Source organism: Lipophrys pholis (assembly GCF_963383615.2).
Source record: "Lipophrys pholis genome assembly, chromosome: 2".
Taxonomy (NCBI): domain Eukaryota; kingdom Metazoa; phylum Chordata; class Actinopteri; order Blenniiformes; family Blenniidae; genus Lipophrys; species Lipophrys pholis.
In genome coordinates this window covers 34,747,307-34,769,019 of record NC_137636.1, presented here as the reverse complement: position 1 = coordinate 34,769,019, position 21,713 = coordinate 34,747,307, and the positions used below count along the sequence as shown (strand labels likewise).

Here is a 21,713-nt window from a genome sequence, read left to right as displayed (position 1 = left end):
TTCCAGGAATGTGAAAAGCTCCAATTCATAATGAAACTCTGTAAAAATGAATAAGTCTTTCTCTTTAAACTTTGACTTTAACATGTCAATACCAGAGTAATAATGAAGCCTGTTTGATGCATTTTGTGTGAAGTTGCAAATACAAGAATAAAAAAGAAAGAATTGAGGGACACACAGTCCTCAGTTGGAATAGTTGTGTCTGTGGAGAAACAAAACAGAAAACATGCAAAAGCTCTCAGTCAGTTGTCAAATTTATTCACCGAAATTAATCCAACAACTTGGAAGATGTGATCAATACATGCGACATTACAACATCTGCCTGGTAACAGCAATTCCTCCCATTGGTGCAACATGAGTCTCCTCCCGCTTGTGTGTGTGTGTGTGTGTGTGTGTGTGTGTGTGTGTGTGTGTGTCACCACAACACAGAGCTATTTTCAATCGTTTGAAATAAACTGAATTGATGCCTGGATATTGATTGGTTGTTAATGGATGACCTTTGATCACCACAAAAATGAAAGTGTGACTAAAACTTTGATGATGTAATAACGCATGTCAGAGCGTCGGGCGCTTCTGTCAGGAGCCATATGATGAGTTTTAGCTGGTGAAAGTGTTTGCAGTGTGGCATGGAGCTCACGAGATGTTCACACACTTTTTAAAGTAAAATTGAAAGATGCCATTCCAAAACTGGCCTGTAAGTAGTGTATGGTTAGGAAACAAGTGAAGCTCCGCATGAAATGGTGTGTTGTGTGGACTGAGTGGGATGACTGAATAGAAGGCAGTGTCAGGATTGTCCATGTGCTCAGCTCGTTTGCTTCATTCAGTCTCAGGGAAACAGGAGCCAGTGTCAGTGGAGAACCACAGGCTCCTGCTTAGGAACCAGTAACAACCTGTTTTCTTTTTTTGTTTTTTTACTAAACATATTATCTACAACCTAAATATGTAGGAGTCACTCATTCAGTCGATAAATCCTGAAACTTGTTTTCTACCATTGACTTTGGAAGAGAAACGTATTTATGCATAATAAATCATGTAGCGTGACGTCAAGGAACTCTGCAAGAACTTGTGTCTTTGGTTATAGATGTCATATTGTGTTACCTATACAAAGGAATACCTTTAATATGTTAAAATTACGAGACAACTTTGCGAGAATATGGAGTGTGATATAAATCTGTGGAGGCTGAGTGAGCGTCACTTTTTTACACGATTTGGTGAAAATGTAAAGAACGAAATATCTGAGGAGCCATTTGGACCCTGAAACACTCTTAGAGGCCTACGTCCTATGTGTGTGTGTGTGTGTGTGTGTGTGTGTGTGTGTGTGTGTGTGTGTGTGTGTGTGTGTGTGTGTGTGTGTGTGTGTGTGCGTGTGTGTGTGTGTGTGTGTGTGTAACAGGTCCCCGGTCGACTGGGTGTCTCTTTGATTCCCCCCCCCCAACTACGGCTGACGTCATGGCGCGCATGCACCCTGTGTGTGTGTGTGTGTGTGTGTGTGTCTTTTTGTCTGGCCGCAGCAGTCTGCTCCTCAGAGAACTCCCGCACACTGGAGGAGCAGCAGCGCGTCGCAGCAGCAGCAGCAGACGCACAAAGTGCGTCAAGTCCTCGCCCGTGGCTCTGCCTGCCCCGGCGGCTCCCCCCGGCCTGTGGCTCTGCCTGCCCCCGGGTCCTTCCCGGCCCTGCGTGCGTCGGTCCCCGGTCCCTCGGTCCCCGGTCGCTCGGTATGGAGGAGCAGCTGCTGTGCTGCGAGGTGGAGTCCATCAGGAGAGCCTACCAGGACGTGAACCTCCTGAACGACCGGGTCCTCCACACCATGCTGCGGGTCGAGGAAAACTACCTTCCGTCGCCAAACTACTTCAAGTGTGTGCAGAGAGAAATCGTCCCCAAGATGAGGAAGATAGTGGCCACATGGATGCTGGAGGTCGGTTCCACTTCCACTTTACTGACTTTTCTGTTTCTCCTCCAACTGCTGGGCGACAGTCCAACTTTAGTGTGTGTGCGTGTGTGTGTCTGTGTGTGTGTGTGTGTGTGCGTGTGTGTGTGTGTGTGTGTGTGTGTGTGTGTGTGTCTGTGTGTTACATAAAGCCTGTGAACGGTCCTGGGTGGTCCTGCAGTAAAGAGCGCAGACTCACCGATCCTCCTCATGGATTCACCTTATCGATCATTTCCGTGACTTTGTAGCGACTCGTGTGAATCGTTCAAGAAAAAAAAAGAAAAAAAGAAGTAACGTACACGTATGCAGCCTGGCCCGTCCGGCGCTGTGCGCCATCTTTGCGGTGTTTTAGTGAAGATTGAGCGTTGTGTGAGAGGAGGTGGAGGTACGGGAGGCGACAGCCACCGGGACACATCCCGCAGGAGTCGCTTTATTTGGGGAAGTTGCTCCAAAAGGAGCTGCGGTCTCCTGTCCGCCTGCTTTTTCCACCAACACGCGCTCGCTCCTTACAAAACCCTCTGGTTAATCCAGAAACCGAGTTAAATTGATCCCAACAGTCGGCTTTGGTCCGGGACATGTTTCCACACAATCCCATGTGTGTCTGGTTTGGATTGAGAGAGGGGAAATATTTTTAAAATTAATTTCTGAAGCGGAGGAGCGGCCGTGCTCTGGAAAACCGATGTAAATTAACATGGAGCTGAACTCGGGACACTTTTCATGCTCATCCGATCACACACTCGGTGACGATCATTTCCGTGGTCCTTGCGCACAGCCCGGTATTTTTTAACTATTTCTAAATATTTTTTGAAAAGATGACGAAGTTGAAATTGGAGAGAGAAAACGCCACCTTCGTGTCGCCATCAGAACTGACCTCACATGAATTCCTCTCATTTCTCAGCTACACTTTCTGGACACCGTTGTCACCGTCTTATCATTCTGTTTGGTGACAGGACATTTTTGCTTGCTTGTGAAATCTGAATATATGGTACAACACATTTTTCATTCCAATGTGAAACTGGAATGTGAAGGGGGGGGGGGGGGGATGTAAATTTGTGAGTGTTTGGAGTGGTAATTAAGTGTGAACAGATGTGCATGAATGAGGACAGAGCCAGAGGGGGGGGGGGGGGGGGGGGGGGGGGGTTGGATTGAGACTGCATGTGAATGGGGGGAACAACAGGAACCCTGACGGGCTCTTCTCACCTGCAGGTCTGCGAGGAGCAGAAATGTGAGGAGGAGGTCTTTCCTCTGGCAATGAACTATTTGGACAGATTCTTATCAGTGGAGGCCACCAGGAAATCAAGACTACAGCTGCTCGGAACGACGTGCATGTTTCTGGCATCCAAGATGAAGGAGACTGTGCCCTTAACCGCAGAGAAACTCTGCATCTACACAGACAATTCAGTCCAGCCCGGAGAGCTGCTGGTAAATGACTTACTCACATCACGCTTTATAGCCGCCGCCAGCAGAACAAAGTGTGCAGGTCTGAACTCACCGCTCATGTTCATGTCAGCTGTAAACTGCCACTGCTGGGGACTGTGGGGCTGTTTTAATGGCTGCCTGACTTCACTGAAAGGCCTCTCTCGTTTCATGAATGGTTGTAATGACTGCCAAGAAAACACTAGTCTGCAACGACACCTAGTGGCCATGTGACAAAGGTGCCGACGTTCAGCGACGCGCTGGTGTTACTCAATTTCTGGCTGTTGCTCCTTTAATGTGTATGCAGATTGCATTCAGTTTCAAAGAAGAATATACAAGGAGATTGGGGATTACATCACAGCCATTAATGATATTTAATCCCTTAATAAACCTTGTAGTATAATTCCATCAGATTATAACATCCTATTGAGAAACAGGTATCAGTACACTTCATTCTGAGCTGCAGAAATACAAATGTTAATGACGTGCATAATAAAAAGGAGATGTAGCGTTGCAGTAAAAGAGCTCCACGAGATAAGTGTTGCATGGTATGTTAGAGAGTATGTCTCTGTGCCACTACGCTGAGCCCACTGCCTGACTGACTTCCTCTGGTCCATCCACAGCAAATGGAGCTGCTGGTTCTCAGCAAGCTGAAGTGGGATCTAGCTTCAGTCACGCCTCATGACTTCATCGAGCACTTCCTGTCTAAGCTGGAGATCCAACCTTCCACCAAGCAGATCCTCAGAAAGCACGCCCAGACGTTTGTGGCGCTCTGCTCTACAGGTGAAGTACCACGCAGGTCCCGGGAGTGACGTGTGGAGCCGAGCTGAGCTGCTCGGTCCTCTTGTGTTCAGCTGGATGGTTGTTTGTTAATGTTGACATTGTGACGCTGGGAGAGCAGCGTGTCTGTAGACTGTACGGACAGGCGTGCAGGGACTCTATTGGATCTTGCGTTTATACTGTTCAGCCGCCACGTGCAGCTGGAACAGTGAAATAAGAACATAGCAGTAGTGTAGAATCTTCACCCAATCCCGTGCAAATCAGTTTGAGTTCAGTCTTAAAACGATTCCATTGAAAGCATGGACATTTTTAAGATGGTGTGATCTGGCCTCCTCTCTGCCACAAACACGTTTTACACACTTTTGCCAGTTAGCAGCTCGTCTCCTCAGCCGTCGGCACACAGCGCAGGTCTGACGTTCACCGCTTTCTGATTTAGGTTCCTTGTCAGCTGAAGTCCCGTGCTGGAGTGTCTTATAAACAAGTGTTGTCAAGAGCAAATGTAGACCTATGGAGGAGACGATAGTGAGTCCAGGGAAGCGTGGTCTGGCCCCCTGAGCTCTCTGCTCATGGTCTGGTATCAGGTCTTTAAGTCTAGCTGAAACCACATTGGATGAAGTGATACAACAGTTGCTATGATTGGACAAACGGTTGGACGTTAGAACACGTGAGATCTGGTGGACCCTCCTTGTGGACCCTCCCGTTCGGCCCGCAGGCCTGAAGTTTGCATCATTTGAGAAAAGGTTGAAATTCCGCTGTGCTGCAGGTGTTTAGCATCATGTCCTCTGTGCTCTTTGTCAACAGATGTCAACTTCATTGCCAGTCCTCCGTCCATGGTGGCAGCAGGCAGTGTGGTGGCAGCAGTCCAAGGTCTTTACCTGAAGAGTCAAGATGTGTCCTTGTCCTCCCAGAACCTCACTAACTTTCTGTCCCAGGTCATCCGCAGTGATCCGGTAGGACTGCCAATCGGTTCCCCACTAGTTAGCTGTTGACTTGACCCGTGCGCTGTTCTCACTGGCCGTGTGCTTTCAGGACTGCTTGCGATCGTGTCAGGAGCAGATCGAGTCTCTGCTGGAGTCCAGTCTGCGGCAGGCTCAGCAACACAGCAGCACAACGGAAACCAAACGCGTGGATGAGGAGGTGGACTTATCCTGCACGCCGACAGACGTCAGAGACGTCAATATCTGAGGTTACTGCCGCTCACGTGGCACCTTGAACTGCTGACGGAGGAAAGGTGGTCGTTGTAGAGCAGTGGACAGAGGGAGGGGGGGGGGGGCTCAACTGAACTCCCCCCCCCTGTCCCTCCTTCTCCTCTCTCCTGGTGGAACGCCATCAAGGCAGACAGAGCACCCCTGGCCTGGCATTCAACACACCTCTGTCACACTTTCTGTTGGTGTGCCGCTCTCCTCCCGGGAAAAGAATCGTCCACTGCAGAAATATACGGCCGCACTGCCCAGATGAGCTGTGTGCCGGAGATGAAGAGACTTCTTATTCATCACTTATTAAACTAGGAATATTTCAATTTCCACAGACTCGACTTTCCTACTAAAACATCCCAAAGTGTGTCCAGTAGGTCCTGGTGGTCTATGTCCTGGTCCCACCTGAAGACTGACTCTTATTAAAGAAGCTGTTTGTTTGAATTTCTTTTGTTATATTTAGAATGAGTCAGACTTCTGTCCCCCGTTTGTCTTCCAGTACAAACAATTTTGTAACCCTGCTTGCTTTTGTTTTTGTCACTTTATATGATTTTAGACTCTCCATCAGTTAGTCTTATACCTCCTCTCTTCAGTCTGTATTGAGCACGTGTGTTGTGGGACCTGTCTGGTCCGGGAGACTGTTTGTTCAGATCGCTGTCATTTCATCAGATTGGCACGTCAGCAGAGCAGTCCACACTTGCATGTGCTTGATTTCTCTTTGTAGTTAGACCTCATAATATTCCAACTTCTTCTCTTGAAGCACTTTTGGTCGGCAATGCTGGCTCAAATAAAACACAAACAAAAAAAAATCAACATGTTTGGAAGAACGTGAAAATGGAATTGGGGGTTTGAGGGCGAAGTCCATCCATCCATCCATCCATCCATCCATCTATATCGATCCATCCATCCGAAGTCTTTAATGGTAAAGAGTCAGCTCAAGTTTATCCTACGTGACACAGAGTTGATTACGGTGGGAGAAAGTACTTTATTACCCTCCAAGCCCGGATTAGTTGTAGTTTTCCTGAGGATGGAGCTGCTCGAACATGTGACAGAATGAATCTGGAAACGAATGCGCAGAGCTAAAAGCTGAAGCTACAATGGTGGGAGTGGAAAGAAGTGTTATTTTTCTATTTAGAAATAATGCTTTAGTTTCTTACAGTAAACCATACTATTTATTTGTGTAGGACGTGACTGACTGGCTCCACTGATTATGTTTATCTCCAAGAATGAGCTGATTTCTTCCTTCATCGGTCAGAGGCTTGGTAACACTACGATCTGACTTCCAATCACCAGGACAGCATCTCCACCTCCCTTCAAATACGCTCATGGCTCATGACAAGGGGATGAAGTTAAAATGTTGATGTGATTTTGCACAAACCTGAAAGCCGTTGGCGTGTGTTTATTAGGGACTTGCCTAAATGTGGAGCGTGAAGCCGGCGGGTGTTCCGAGAAGTGAAGCCGAGTCGCACCAGCGAGGGGCGCGGCGAGACTGTAAAGTTCAGGCAGGGCTCTTCCACGGGGCCGGGTGGATTTTCTATTGACTTCTGAAGATGGAGACGTTACCTGGATCAGAGTGACTTTTTTCAAAATCAAACTGTGGCCATTGTGCTAAATTCTGTGAGCATGTCAAACTGTGTAAAGAGGTTAGGTGTCTGTACATTAGGAGTAAAATGTAGGAGAGAAACACTCCTTGTATTTCGCTGCTATCGAAAATAATTCCCATCTACATAAAAAAAAAAAAAAAAACTGAAAAAAGATGAGAAAAAAAATAATGAATTAAAAAAAGACGCTTTTCTCCTGTCTGCTGCTACATTTTTTTTTTTTTTATACGTTTAAGAGTCAATAAATATGCCATTCTAGGTTTGAATTTTCTCATAGAAAATTGTGTTATTGACATCCTTGTTGTTATGTGTAGATTTTATGTGATCAGATTGTTTTTATACTTGTCTATGATTTTCCATAATATTCCAAAAAAGAAAAAAGGACAAGACAGAAGACAAGAAATACCTTGATCCTCAATACCTCATGTGACAGTCAAAATCTGTTTCTGATTTGTAGTCTTGTTTAGTTCTTATTCTGTTCTACGCTGTGGTACAGTGCCTACTGGTTCTGTTAAACCTGTTTGGGGGGGAAGCATCCATGATGGAAACCAGCGAGTCCAGGTCACGCTCCAATACTGGTGCCGTAGCAGAAATATGTATACATAACAGGGATATGTGTTACTCTGTTGAGTGTTAAGCTGTCTCGATGAAAGAGACTTTAGCCACCCGAGGCCGATTGCTGCCTTTTTCCTTCCCCCTTTTTTATATTTATGAAAGAGAAAAAGCTTTTTGCTTAAATTTTCAAACATTCAGTGAGTTGATTTGTATATTAGATTCAGTGTCATGCTGGTTAAGCCATAGACTGTTTTTCTTTTGTTTTTACAAACCATTCCACTTATTTTTTGTCAACTTCATGTCACCTGTCTGCAGCTGAGACAAGCTGTGTATTCATCTTTCTGTCAACAACGCAATAAAGAGATGAACTAGATGAAGTCTGAAAAATTGATGTGTTTTCAGCCACAAAGTGATTCTCACACGTGTGGAGCGCCATACCACAAACCACCATCACGCAACACTTTGTGTAATGACTCCACAACTACATCAGAAAGTTAAGATGGTTCTCATCATTGCCATGGACACAGTGATTAGGGTCACCAAATCATGTCCCCGTGATGATTTGGTCCTCTATCATTTATACCCAAACAGGCCAAATGTACAATCGACGCTGCCAGCAGCAGTGAACGGGCCCTCACACACCTACGCATGTTGGAACGTGGCGCACGTCACAGCCCACTGAGCAAGTGTTAGGTATTAGTGAAGGTTTTCTTATATTCATATATATTATCCTACTTCCGTGTAGAGGTCAATTTATTTAGTTTGTTATATATATATATAAAGTAATATTTTAATAATAATAAATTAATCTCTATATCCCCCTGTTTGTTTTCTTGAGGGATTATTTCAGTATTTGTTATTTATTATTTTTGTAGGATTCGGTGAAGCCCGCCTCTCCGCCTATAAATAGGCGGTGTCTAAAGCGTTCGGGGCTGCCCTCTCTCGATGAATCCCGTACTGACACGCAGCCCGGCGGCTTCTCTACTTCGACCTCTCCCATTCGTACCCGCAGTCAGGCGGCTTCCTTCTCCGGCTCTTCCGCCTTCGTTGTATGTTTGGGGTTAGCACAGATCCTTTTTCCCTGGTGGGATCGGTGGTCCTGTTTTCGTTTTTTGTTTGTCCTGCAACAGTAGGTTGGGGGTTTTGTTTGTTAGATTGGGTGTTGGTACCGGCTCCGACGGCCCTGTACAGGGTTGGCCCGGTACTGCACCTGTTTGTTTGTTTGTGCCAGCCCACCAGGTACTTGTTCTTTTGGATATTTTGGTAGTTTAGGACACGGGGTGGTTTTGGGTTTTGTCGGGTTCTAGTTTGTACATAACCCGCTTGTTTTTCAGGTTCAACACTTTTTTCGAATTAAAAACCAACGAGTGAATTAAAAGAAAATTAAATAAAAATTGTAAAAATCCAACTGTTTCCAAGCGTCCTTCCAGATATGTTCCGTCCCTCCTCGGGGTGTAACAGCAAGCAACGTCCATACATGTCCAAAACACTTCCATCTGTCCAGGTCGTAATCTGGACATCCATTTTACAGCCAGAACTAGTCTAAAATAGACGTTTTAACCAGGCCGTAATCTGGATGTCTATTCAACAGCTAGAACTAGTCGACAAATGACAAAAAATGTGGACATCTAAGACACCCAGAATCAGTTCCAAGAGACAGGTCACAAGCTGTCTGTTAAGTCCAACTGCCTGTATAATTATTGATTTGGCATTAAGATAGTGAGAAAAGTAGATCATGACAGGCAAGAGGAGACAGCATGTGAAGTTTAATGAACAACGTCTGAGTTATGACCATTTATTGTTTTAGTCACTTAAATTTTTTAAGTCTCCACGGAGAAACTTGCCACTTTGAATTATGTACATGAGTAAATGTTTTATCAGCATTGCTAATTGTCTCATTGGCGCAATGGTTAGTGCTCTTGTCTCATAGAAGGTTGTGGGTTCAAATCCAGCTGGAGTTGTTTGCTTGTCTGAGCGTGGATTTCCTCTGGGTTCTGTGGTTTCCTTCCACATTCCTAAAACATGCATGTGATTGTAAATGTAATGCCAAATTACTCCTTTGATAGACGGATGACCTGTCCTTGTTCTTTTGCAACGCATTTTCATTGACAGCCATATGACGTCCAGACAAGACGTGAATACAATGTCCAAGAAAGATGTCTAAAAAAAACGTTCATTCTGGCTCGTCTGACCATGTATAGAGATGACGTCTTTTAGACGCGCTTTTGTCATGTTGCGAGACTGAGTGAACCCACAATGCAGAAATGAACAGGCGGAAACTGTCTCTGGGAAACTCTGGAGTCCTGGAAACTCCAGAAACTCATTTTATTTAAGAAAAAAAAAAAAAAAAGAAACACACAAAAACACTGTGGCAGGCTCGGTGGATCCAGGCGGGGAATTATGGGCGTACTCCACCCACGGCAACTGGTCACACCAGGACAATGGGTGCGACTCCACCACACACCTTAAGGTGGCTTCGAGGTCCTGATTGGTCCGCTCTGCCTGTCCGTTGCTCTGTGGGTGGAATCCTGAAGATAGACTGACCATTGCGCCAAGAGCAGAAGCAAAACTGCGCCAAACATGGGAAACAAACTGTGGCCCACGGTCAGAAACAATGTCAGAGGGAATTCCACGTAGACGGAAAACCTCACACACAAGCAGTTGAGACGTCTCCTTGGCGGAGGGTAACTTGGGCAGGGCAATAAAATGAACCGCCTTTGAGAAGCGATCCACCAGTCAATATGACAGTGTTGCCCCTGGACGGGGGAGTCTTGTGACAAAATCGAGGGCTATATGAGACCATGGGCGTGAAGGGATAGGCAAGGGTAATAACTGACCTGCTGGTGGCCGACCGGCAGTCTTGCTGCGTGCGCAGATGGTGCAGGCCTTAGTGTCCTCCAGCTTGGTTGGCTAATCCCTGGGTGACATGAGACCCGGGAGTTGTGCCCCAACTGCAACACCTGGAATCAGGGACAAAGCAGGTTTGGGGTTCCTGAGCCTGGATCTGGTTGTCCAGCCTGGGCTCATCGGACCACCGCCTTGATGTTCCAAGTAATCGCAGGATCAAAAACGGAGATTAACGGAAGCTTTAGAGAATTTTATAAATTGTTTTTATCAATCAGATTGTAATCCAAATTATGAAATCTAAAATACATTTCTTAGGCATACTACCATTTCGCACTCTGTCAGAAGAAAATAATTTCATACTTGACAGTTCACCTACACTCAATGACAAATCAGAAGCTATACAGTAAGTGACATGAATCGTGGCAAAGTGCCTGGGCCAGATGGACTACCAGTAGAATTTTATAAAATGTTCAAAGATAAATTGATACAGCCACTACTTAATATGTTGTGTGAGTCTTTTGAATGAGGCGTCTTCCCAGAATTATTAATATTAGCTCCAGTTACCCTTATCCTGAAGCACAACAAACTACCAACAGTGTCCTTCATACAGAGGAATTAGTCTCATTGGATGTGATGTGAAAATATTTTGCAAGGTACTCTCCAAAAGATTAGAAAAATACATGCCCAATTTGATAGCTGATGACCAACAAGGTTTTATTAAAAAAAGACAAAGTTCTAACAATATCAGACTAAGTATATTATTTGAGAAACAGGATGCAAAAGATACAGCAATGCTGGCAGTAGATGCAAGTGAAGCATTTGACAGAATAGAGTGGAACCATCTTTTATAACTCCTGCCATGATTTGGCTGAGGAGAAACATTTCAATGGATGAGATTGTGAGATACAAATCCTGCTGCACAAATTCTCACTCACATTAACGTCTCGAAAACCTTGACTTTACAGCTCCATAACTCCACAACTCCATAGCCCCATTAAATCGACAACCCCATAACTCCCCTACAAAGCCTCATAACTCCATAGCCCCATAATCCCATAACTCCATAACCCCATAACTCCATAATTCCATAGCCCCACAACTCCAAAGCCCCATAATCCCATAAGTCCATAGCCCCACAACTCAAAAACTCCATAATTCCATAGCCCCATGATCCCATAACTCCATAGCCCCATAACTCCATAGCCCCATGATCCCATAACTCCATATCCCCATAATCCCATAACTCCATTTCCCCATATTCCCATAACTCCATTGCCCCATAACTCCACAACTTTATAATTCCATAGCCCCATAACTCCAAAGCCCCATAATCGCATAACTCAATAGCCCCATAACTCAAAAACTCCATAATTCCATAGCCCCATAACTCCATAGCCCCATGATCCCATAACTCCATATCCCCATAATCCCATAACTCCATAGCCCCATAACTCCATAGCCTCATAACTCCATAGCCCATAACTCCATAACTAAATAACTCCATAACCCCCTATATCGACAATTCCGATTCACTTGATGACGTTGGTAACTGCGAACTGCTTGCAGTAAAAGCACCGTTAGCATAAACAGATCCACCTTTCATTTTTTTGTACCTATCACAAGAATCTCCAGTATCTTCATCCTGCCTGAAGATTAAATGCCAAACAAGCCAGGTGGGCACTCTTTAATCACTATAATTTTACCTGTCATACCGTCCAGTCTAAAAATGCCATCTCTCTGCTTCATGACCTGACTCCGGAGTGTGAGTGTCCCGACACCATTAACCTTCTGTGGGGGGCATTTACCTGGGAGGTGAAGAAGTGGGTCAAGCAAGCCTTTGGAGCGGGTGACTTTTCTGGAGGACTGCCGACCCAACCAGCTATTTGTTCCTGATATTCTCAGGTCTCATGTTGTCCACAGGGCCAATTTTTTTGTTAGTTTCCTGCCGTTCTGGGGCCCAGAGAATTCTATAGGTGGCCAGGCAGTGGTTCTGGTGGTCTAACATGGAAAAGGAACATTCAGCATTGCATTGCTGCCTCCCTTGCTTCCACCCAACACACATCATCATGTTGCACGGCCCCTGGTCTATTGCACCCATTACCTGTTCCTCAATGGCCTTAAGACCCCACCATACATTCCACATTGTGTGTCCTCAGACGTGCTCAGACCACCCATTGTTTCCATACGAAACTTCTGGGTTCACTTCAGGGTTCATTTATGGATTCACTTCCGTGTGTGTTACATAACGTAACAATTCGCAAAAATGTCTCTACTTCTTGTCGCAGCGTTGTCCTCCATTCCTAAAGTAGTTCATGTTTCACTCCAGGAGCTCTGAGCCATCTGGATCTTTATTTGCTTTTACATTGTGATTGGACAAACAGGGAGATTGAGGGTCTCCTCACTCAAGCGCCCAGTAGGCTCTGGCACAGTGCAGTCGCAGCACAATAAATTTGTTGCTGTGCACAGTCGACCACAGAGGGGACGGAGCGGACCCTCACATACAGGGTGGAGGACAAGTTTGATGTCATGCAGACCCAGGTGGCACAGGCGGACATGGACAGTATGATTTGGCCTTCAGTCCAACATCCCCATGTACTTTTTTTTACCAAGTGACCAGTTATTACACTGTCTATTGTATACCGTAATACTCACTGTGGTGGACTGGTTCTCAGAGATGGTGCATCCATTGTCCTGCTGAAGTTACCAAGGACATGGCAGAGGTTCTCTTTAATCATGTCTTCAGGTTCCAGGGGTTCCTTTTAGATGTGGTGTCTTACCAGGACGCCACAGTTCATCTCGATTCTGGATGGCTGTCAGCAGGCTGCCGGGGTGTGGTTGAGCTGCTGGGGTGGGGCTGAGACGCTTCTCTGGGGTATCAAGCTCAGACCAAGCGTCAGTCAGAGAGAACCTGGAGACTGGCCTCAGAATCCTGGAATCTCGGAATCCCACCACCTGGTACAAACGCCAGCTGTGGGTCAAATTCAACCACAATTCACTGCCATGCTCTTCTGTGATACTGTTTACCTTCAAGTGTGTTGTGGAGCACCAACCACCACTGTTCACGTCTCTAGAGTCGAAGGTCTGGGTACCATGCACCATGGCCTTATTCCACTGCAGTCACTGAATCTGCCCATTGGACACTTCTCCAAATAGGCTCCCTACAAGAAGGCGGCTGACCGACGCTGGTCCCAAGCACTCTAGGACACTGTGGGATGACGCAACTGACTTGCACCTGAGGAGTCTCCCTCTACACACCACATCCCAGAAGTTGTCCCTCAGGTTCATTGGTAGTGTCCTCATGTCAAAAGTTACCTGGAGTTCCCTCCATGTGAGTCAGGTGACTCCTCCCTAATGTGTTTTACCTGTGTCCCCTCCTCTCTGGTGTATATATACTCACTCCGCTCTTGTTCCTGTTTCCACATTGTCTTCATACTTTAGTGTCAAGTCATTCAGCATTTCTTGTAGTGTTTCTTATTGAACCGACTGAGATTGTTTCCTGTGACCTGTTTTTTGGATTGTTCTTCTTGAGATTCCGATGCTCAATTTGTTTGAGCTCCTCAATTAAAGCTATGTCAGCACAGATTTAAGAATCATAACAAGAAAATTGTAAAAAACAACAACAACAAAAACAACTACAATGTCATTATCAATATTTTATATGGAGAATTGATCCAAAGACAGATGTGGTGTTGATATTCTGATATTGATCTGCATCTCTTGAGCTCTGCTCCAGTTCCACGAAGCATCCACTAACTGATCGTTGCTCTCACTTTATTACTTTCAGGATTCTGTATCTGGCTATAATATACTAATGCAACCAACTTCAAGTTTGAAGGAACATAAAAGGAACATAAAACTAAGCGAAGCACTGATGACACCCAAACTAAAACTAAACTAAACATACTTTATTAGCCCCCTTGATTAACCCCAGCAATGGCACATCCAACCTCTCAGACACAGAGGTGCAGCCACATTACGGCCCCCTGGGGAGCTGGTGGGGGAGCCGGAATGTGGTCATATGTCAGCTGTGAGAACTGAACCTGCAGAATCCCAATTCCCAAATCCACTTCTTCTAAGCTCTGGACACCCATGGCACCTGTTCTCCATGTTTGACCCATCATAGAGACGAGGAGCTGCTGGGATGAAACAGCGATCACTGGAATCGAATCAGCGGCAATCAGGTCTCAGAGTTTCTGCAGTGAAACTAAGAGTATAAGAAACTTGGTTTCTCCTTCTGAACTTTTAAGACACACACACACACACACACACACACACACACACACACACACACACACACACACACACACACACACACACACACACACACACACACACACACACACACACACACACACACACACACACACACACACACACACACACACACACACACACACACACATATATTTGTATGGCTTCATCACCAGCAGCTGGACTTTTATCAGATGTGTTATCTTCCCCTGGTCCAGTGTCGGAGTGATTCCTGAGTGAACCTGTGAGCTGATGGCAAAACTTCCCAGTGGAAATGTAAGTGAGGAGTGTGTGTGTGTGGTGTGTTGAGCGTGAGGACAGCCTGAGTGTGTCTTGTTCTCCTGAGGCCTCCCCCTCCTAGTGGAGCTGTTGCTATGCTTCAGACGAAATCTGATGCCACCATTTCATTCAGAGCACTTCTCTGTGGCCGGCCGGCTGAACGGCTGCATTTGTCACCACCGCATTTCATGTCACCACTCACCACCTGCTCCCCACATTCCTCTACGTTCTCTTTATGTCCTCCTCCCTCCTCCTCTCCCTCCCACTCCTCGTCTTCATCTGTTTCCTCCACCTTCTCCTCTCTCACTTCCCTTCCGACTGTCATTAATATTCTCCCGACTCTGTCCTTCTCTCTCTGTTCATTCTCTCCCCACTGTTCAAGTGGAGTTTTTAGTTTTGTAATTTCATGCATTTGTCAACAACTCTGTAACGTGCTTTCATTTGGCCCCAGTCACCCCTCTTCCTCCCCCCTCTTCTTCCCTTCTGCCCCCTTGTCTTTTCTGTGTTTGCTTTCTTCAGGAGGTGCAGACTGGAAGACAGATTTCCACTGCTTCCTAAGAACACACACACGCACACACACACTGACTTGCAAGATCTTAAATTCAATAAGAGAAGGTAGATCCTCGATGTTAGAGTGAAGAAACTCTATAATCTGGATGTTAGAAGAGGACGATGCTCTTAAATCTGGATGTTGGAGGAGGACGATGCTCTATAATCTGGAAGTTAGGAGGAAGATGCTCTATGATCTGGATGTTAGAAGAGGACGATGCTCTTAAATCTGGGTGTTAGGAGGAAGATGCTCTTAAATCTGGGTGTTAGAAGAGGACGATGCTCTATAATCTGGATGTTAGGAGGAAGATGCTCTATAATCTGGATGTTAGAAGAGGACGATGCTCTTAAATTTGGGTGTTGGAGGAGGACGATTCTCTATAATCTGGATGTTAGGAGGAAGAGCTCATGCAGCGACCAGCAGTCAGTAAATCTGTGTCTGTCTGTAAGTTTTTGTTACGTGTTTCTTCATCATCCTGGCGGAGGGAAGTGAAGATGGAGGATTTTCCTGCCCGAGCAGGCTGACGTCGACCTGACCTGAAAGAGGAGTCTGGGTGAGAAGGAGTGACAGTGAGTCCTCTACTGAGGCAGCGGTCTGCCGTTCCTTCAGTCCACAGCCGTCATACGATCAGTCGGCTTGGACACAATACAGCAGAGCGACCAGGCAGCTCCTCCTCCCTGGATCTAATCTTTCTGAGAGTACTCAAGGAATAGATTGCCGGAATAATAGGTTACTAAAAGTAATGCAGTGAGTGTGTATTATGCAGAATTAAAATTGTTAATTGAAATAAATTGTCATTTCCAGATGAGCAATGAGTTATCAGAAGTAAATGACTGAAATGAAAAACCACTAAAGGCATTTAATCACCAAAGCGATTTATGAATAACTAGGGACGTCCCGATCACCCTTTTTTGCCCCCGATACCGATCTGATTTTTCAGAATTGAGTATCGGCCGATACCGATACTTTCCCGATCCGATACTTACATTGCTATTGCAAATATACTCAATAGTCTATTTTTGGAGCAACTAAGATGTCTGAAGCTAAAAGCACTATTGGCAGAAGCTTTGTTTAGCTAGAAATTATTGTAAAACTCACTTATTGAATCAAAATTCTTCTCTTTAGTTGTTGTTGTAAACTGAGGGTACATCCACACGACGAAAAAAACCGATCTTTGTCCTCCCTGGCCTTCTCCCAACAAACCTCCGTCCACACCTCACTATGAACACGGCTCAACACGAGGCTTCAGGGCAGGTAGTACACATGCCAGACCTTTAGGGGCGCTGTGACTCACCAAACACAATAAAAAAGCAGAAGAAGACAGACCATATAGAAATTTAGAAGTAGACTTTTGCACGTAAACACATAAACCACTATATATAACTCTAGTTTTATAGGTCTATGGCCCCGCTCCGCCTGCTTCTAGCTTCTGCAGCTCCACCGGAGCTTGTTTCCGTGATTTCCGTGATCCGTTATTAGGTGACGTTTTTGTTTTTTTAGATCGGCGGGGTGATCGGCTGGATTTGCCGATCCCCGATCACTCACAAATCACTAATATCGGCCCCGATCCGATATCTACCGATCAGATCGGGACATCCCTATGAATAACATACCATAATTAATAGTTATGGATTTAAACATGAATTGCTGAAGCAATAGATGGTGAGAGATAATAAATCACTAAAGCAACTTGTCAATTCAAATCATTCATTGTCATAAATGGTTGTTTATTAATGGCAGGACGTGATACTTTACCGCAGCTACCAATCCTACATTTCCCCGACCCGCTCTACATCTTTATCTGCTCAACGTTCTTTACACTCCTCATAGGTTCCCATCAAATAACTGCTGGTGGCGCTTCAGCTATCTCAACTAACCATGTCTCTCACATCCAGATACACGTCACCCTCGCTGGGCTCTCAGCGTTGCCCTCTGTGGGCCCGTCTACCAGTCCTGTGGGCCTGTCTGTCTTTGTCGTCGTCTGTCACCCTCACCGGGCCTGTCTACCGCCCTACACAGGTGTCTGTCTTCGTCTGTAGCTGCCGGGCCGTCTGTAGCCCTTTTCAAAGATGCCAGGCTCTCCGTCTCCTCCACCAGGCGTCTCTGAAAAAGAGGAATGTAGCAAAAAAAAAAAAAAAAGCAAAGAAAAGAGAGTACAAATTATGAAAAGAAACCACCCTCGACGGGCCAACCGAACTCGACGGGCCAGTCGGTGGGGCGTCCGCCCTCGGTGGGGCGTCCGCCCTCGGTGGGGCGGTGGGGCGGCTGGCCTCGGTGGGGCGGCTTGCCTCGGTGGGGCGTCCGCCCTCGATGGGGCGGCCGCCCTCGGTGGGGCATCCGCTCTCGGTGGGGCGGCTGGCCTCGGTGGGGCGTCCGCCCTCGGTGGGTGAACCACCATCGAAGGGCCAACCGCCCTCCACTGGGTGGACATTTTGGAGAACAGGAAACCGTTTGTGAAGATGGGAGACTGTTATTCTGACTGAGCCCTGTGGGACGCCACACACGATATCCAGACAGTATTGGGACCTAAAGTGTTCATAATCATCAATGGCATATGTAAAGTATCTGCACTCGTGAATTCTGTATTATTTGCAGATGATACAAATATCTTACCTACTGGTGAGGATGTGAAGCAACTTCTGGAATTATTCACTTCAGAACTAAATAGATTATAGTTTGACAAAAATTAATTATTATTAAATCTGTGTACAACAAAATTCCTGATCTCTGGTAAATGTGAAGCAATCAATCAGGTAAATTTTTATGAGTAATATTGATGACAAGATTTGCTGGAAACCTCAAATAAAACCTGTTCAAAACTATCAAACTATCCAGACGTCTGGCAGTCCTGGCCAAAGCAAAAGATCCGTTAGACCATAAATCCCTTGTCATTTTTTAGAATTCACTGATGTTGCCTTATTGGATTCATGGTGTGGAGATCTGGGGAAATACAGACGCTCGTCTGTTACAAAAAGAAATCGGTATATTACAGAAAAGAGCAATGAGAATTGTTCACGAGGATGATTTTCGTGAGCACACTAATTCATTATTTCTGCAAGCTAAAACTTTAAAATTCACTGATCTGGTGGAGTTCACAACCATTCAAATATTGAACGAAGGAAAGAATAACTTACTACCGGGGAATATCCAGAAAATGTTCTGTGAAACAGTGAGAGGTTACGATTCAAGAGAGAAGCTAAATTTCAAGATTCATAAAGTGCACACTACTAAAGTTTCTGTGTCACCGTCTGTGCAGTAAAGCTGTGTAATAAATTGGGACTGGAGATAAAACAAATATAAAATATAATTCAGTCTAAAAAATGATATAAAGGACTAATTCTGGAGAAGAACAATAGTTCATCTTTGTTCAATGAAGAATATTGCATCAAAATGTGCCAGAGATTATTCTAAGAATCTGCACAACTGTTGGTTTAAATTGCTCAGAACTTTTGTCCAACAGAAGTGGAACTCTGCAGGCCACATAGCCAGAATGACTGACAACCAATGGACAAAATGGAGGCCAGAATAGGAACCAAGAGGAAAGGGGAAAAGATCTCAAAGAAGACAGAAAACTGTCTGGCGAGATGATCTCAATGCTCTGATGGGTACCAGCGGCGGAAGGACAGCTCTGGACAGAACAGCATGGGACATCTTGGAGAAGGCTGATATCCAGCAGTGGACTGTACGAAGGCTGTGATGAGTGAATGAGGAGTGTTTGGGGGAGGGGAGTCAATAAGTACTTCTTCCTACACCTTTTCTGCATGCAAAGGTAGATCTAGTGGATTGTGTTGTTGCTTTGTTTCAGTTTTATTCATTTAAATGTCTTTTTTCTCTTTATTTTTTTCCATTTTGTAGGTTCGAAATAAAAGATTCAATCATTCTTCCTCAGTGTTTGTTGAAGGACTGAGGGGACGCCATTCACATATCTTGTTGATTATTTCAGGTCCGGATGCACTTTAACTTCTTTCTGCACTTGTCTGGGGACCTGAACAAACCTTCTCCACCCTGGTTTAACTCCAGCCACACAAGGACCAAAGAAAACCACATTTCAAAGCTCCAGCTGCTTGTCTTCTGCAGTTTCAGTCAGATTAATGGACAATACAACATTGAGCCGCCACTCAATTTTGACGATAACACTGCACTGACCTCTAGTGGTTGATGGACGTTAATTCTATTGCCGCCCAACAGTTTTGAGAAGCCCCTGGCTGAGGCTCTGAGGTGCTCATGTGCCTCAAGGTGGGCGGAGTCAACATTGAAGTGGGATTGGTTTTTCTGGGAGACTTGCTTGGTCACGTGACATGTCTTAACTTCAATAAAAGCCGAATTATACTCCATAATAGTGAAAACCCAAAACCCAACCCCTTGAACTGACTCAAGGGTTTTTGAGTCGTTCATCCAAGAGAACCGGGTGTCTTAATGATGAGTCCTTTGAGTCCTTTGCGCATGCGCAACATTACCACCCTCACCAGGACCTGGACGCTCAGCTGAATTGCGTCATGAAGCACGAGGAGCATCACCTGTCAATATTAAGATGCTGAAACACTTGTGAAGGAAATAAACAATAAGTACACTAGTTTTTAGTGGCACTGGTCTGTTTATTTATTCTACATTATTTGTGTTGTTTTTGATGTTTATTTGAACCAGGAACTAAGTTAAATAAATCATTAAACATAAAGTAAATAGCAGGTATATACGTATATACAGTATATATATATATACATATACATGTGAAGTGATCCGCGAACACAGATAGGCAGGGGTCGATCTGTGTGTGTGTGTGTGTGTGTGTGTGTGTGTGTGTGTGTGTGTGTGTGTGTGTGTGTGTGTGTGTGTGTGTGTGTGTGTGTGTGTGTGTGTGTGTGTGTGTGTGATTTTAAAGTTTCATTATTTCCTCCAAAATTCAGATTTTCCTCTTACAAATTTCAAAAATAGTTTTACAAGGCAAGGCAAGGCAAATTTATTTATAGAGCACCAATCAAATACAAGGTAATTCACAGTGGTTTACAAAGAAATTAAATAAATTAAAGAAATACATTAAAGCTTTAGAAGAAATGAAAGAAATGCATTAAAACAAATAATGAAGAAAAGTATGATAAATAAGGTAAGAGATTTATTAAGATAAGTTTAATCAGTAAGTAAAGTCTATTCTTTATTCAAAAGCCTGTGGATATAGGAATATTTTAAGTCCTGATTTAAAAGAGGTGAGTGTGTCAGCAGTCTTCAGGTGTTCAGGAAGTTTGTTCTACAGGTGAGGAGGTAGGAACTAAAAGCTGCTTCACCTTGTTTCTGACTCTAGGAACACTGAGTAAACCTCTTCCTGAGGACCTCAGTGGTGCCTATTTGGTGTTTGAGACCCGAATTCTGACTCCTCGTTATCTCCATGCAGTCTTTATTAAAGTGTCATTAGATCCACTGAACCAGATAGTTCTCTGTCAGTGGAGGTTGTGGTGACGGGCAGCAGCAGTCAGTGTCTTTGTGTTTGAGGCCCAAAGTAAAACGTTCTGTGTGTTTTGCTTCCTGCTGCTGTTCAGGCTCCATCAGTCACATTCTTGTGTTAAAGTTCACACTCAGTGGTGAGTTTAAGTGGCAGTCGTGTAAACTTTTCGTCTTTATCACTTTGGCTAAATATCTTGTGTCGCATAATATTGTTTTAAATAGCGGCACTTTTACTTTATGTTACGTGCGCATATTGTCGGCGTTACAGTAGAAAATAACCTAGAGATCCCTAACATCCCCCACCACCATCACTGACAGGTGGAGCTCCCCCAAAGTACCAGCCAATAAAATATCCGGCACCGCCACTGCTCATAAGAGCATAAGGAGCTGGTAGCAGCTATTAGTACGAGCAGCACGGCTACACGAAAGGGAGTAATGTGGTATATTTATACAGGTGTAGTTAGAGTAGCAGCAGCACAGCAGTTACATTTCTGCCTTCCTCTCTGCAGCTGGAGGGCTACAGCAAGAACCACTCGGTGAACGAGTTAAAGAACGCGACGACTCATGAGTCACTGTTCATTAAAGCGACTGGCCAAAGAAATGTGGTTCAGCTGTTCCAAGCGTCCGGGCCGAACTATGTGGTGAGCCGCACTGCCGAAACGTCAGCACTGCCGGGCGCTGCGCATGCGTGTTCCAGCTTGCTAATGACTATCACTCATATTTTAATCATATTTAGCTTGTAGCCTAGCTACTGTGTGAATCCAGCAGCTCGTTAATGTCGGCGGGCGGGCTTACAGATTGAACTTGAACGCATCACCCAGCTCCTTTAAAAACCAACATGGCGGCTCGGACACAAACTTTCTCTATTATTACTGAAAGAA

General features: G+C 45.0%; 1 protein-coding gene across 1 annotated transcript; it reads left to right on the top strand.

The window, feature by feature from the left end:
- The first annotated feature begins 1,461 nt into the window (after window positions 1-1,461).
- Window positions 1,462-7,841, top strand: ccnd1 (cyclin D1). The gene is made up of 5 exons (XM_080458439.1): window positions 1,462-1,912; window positions 3,131-3,346; window positions 3,964-4,123; window positions 4,922-5,070; window positions 5,150-7,841. Exons 1-5 carry the CDS (start codon window positions 1,715-1,717, stop codon window positions 5,303-5,305), a joined length of 879 nt encoding a protein of 292 aa, XP_080314565.1. The 5' UTR covers window positions 1,462-1,714; the 3' UTR covers window positions 5,306-7,841.
- The last annotated feature ends 13,872 nt before the right edge of the window (window positions 7,842-21,713 follow it).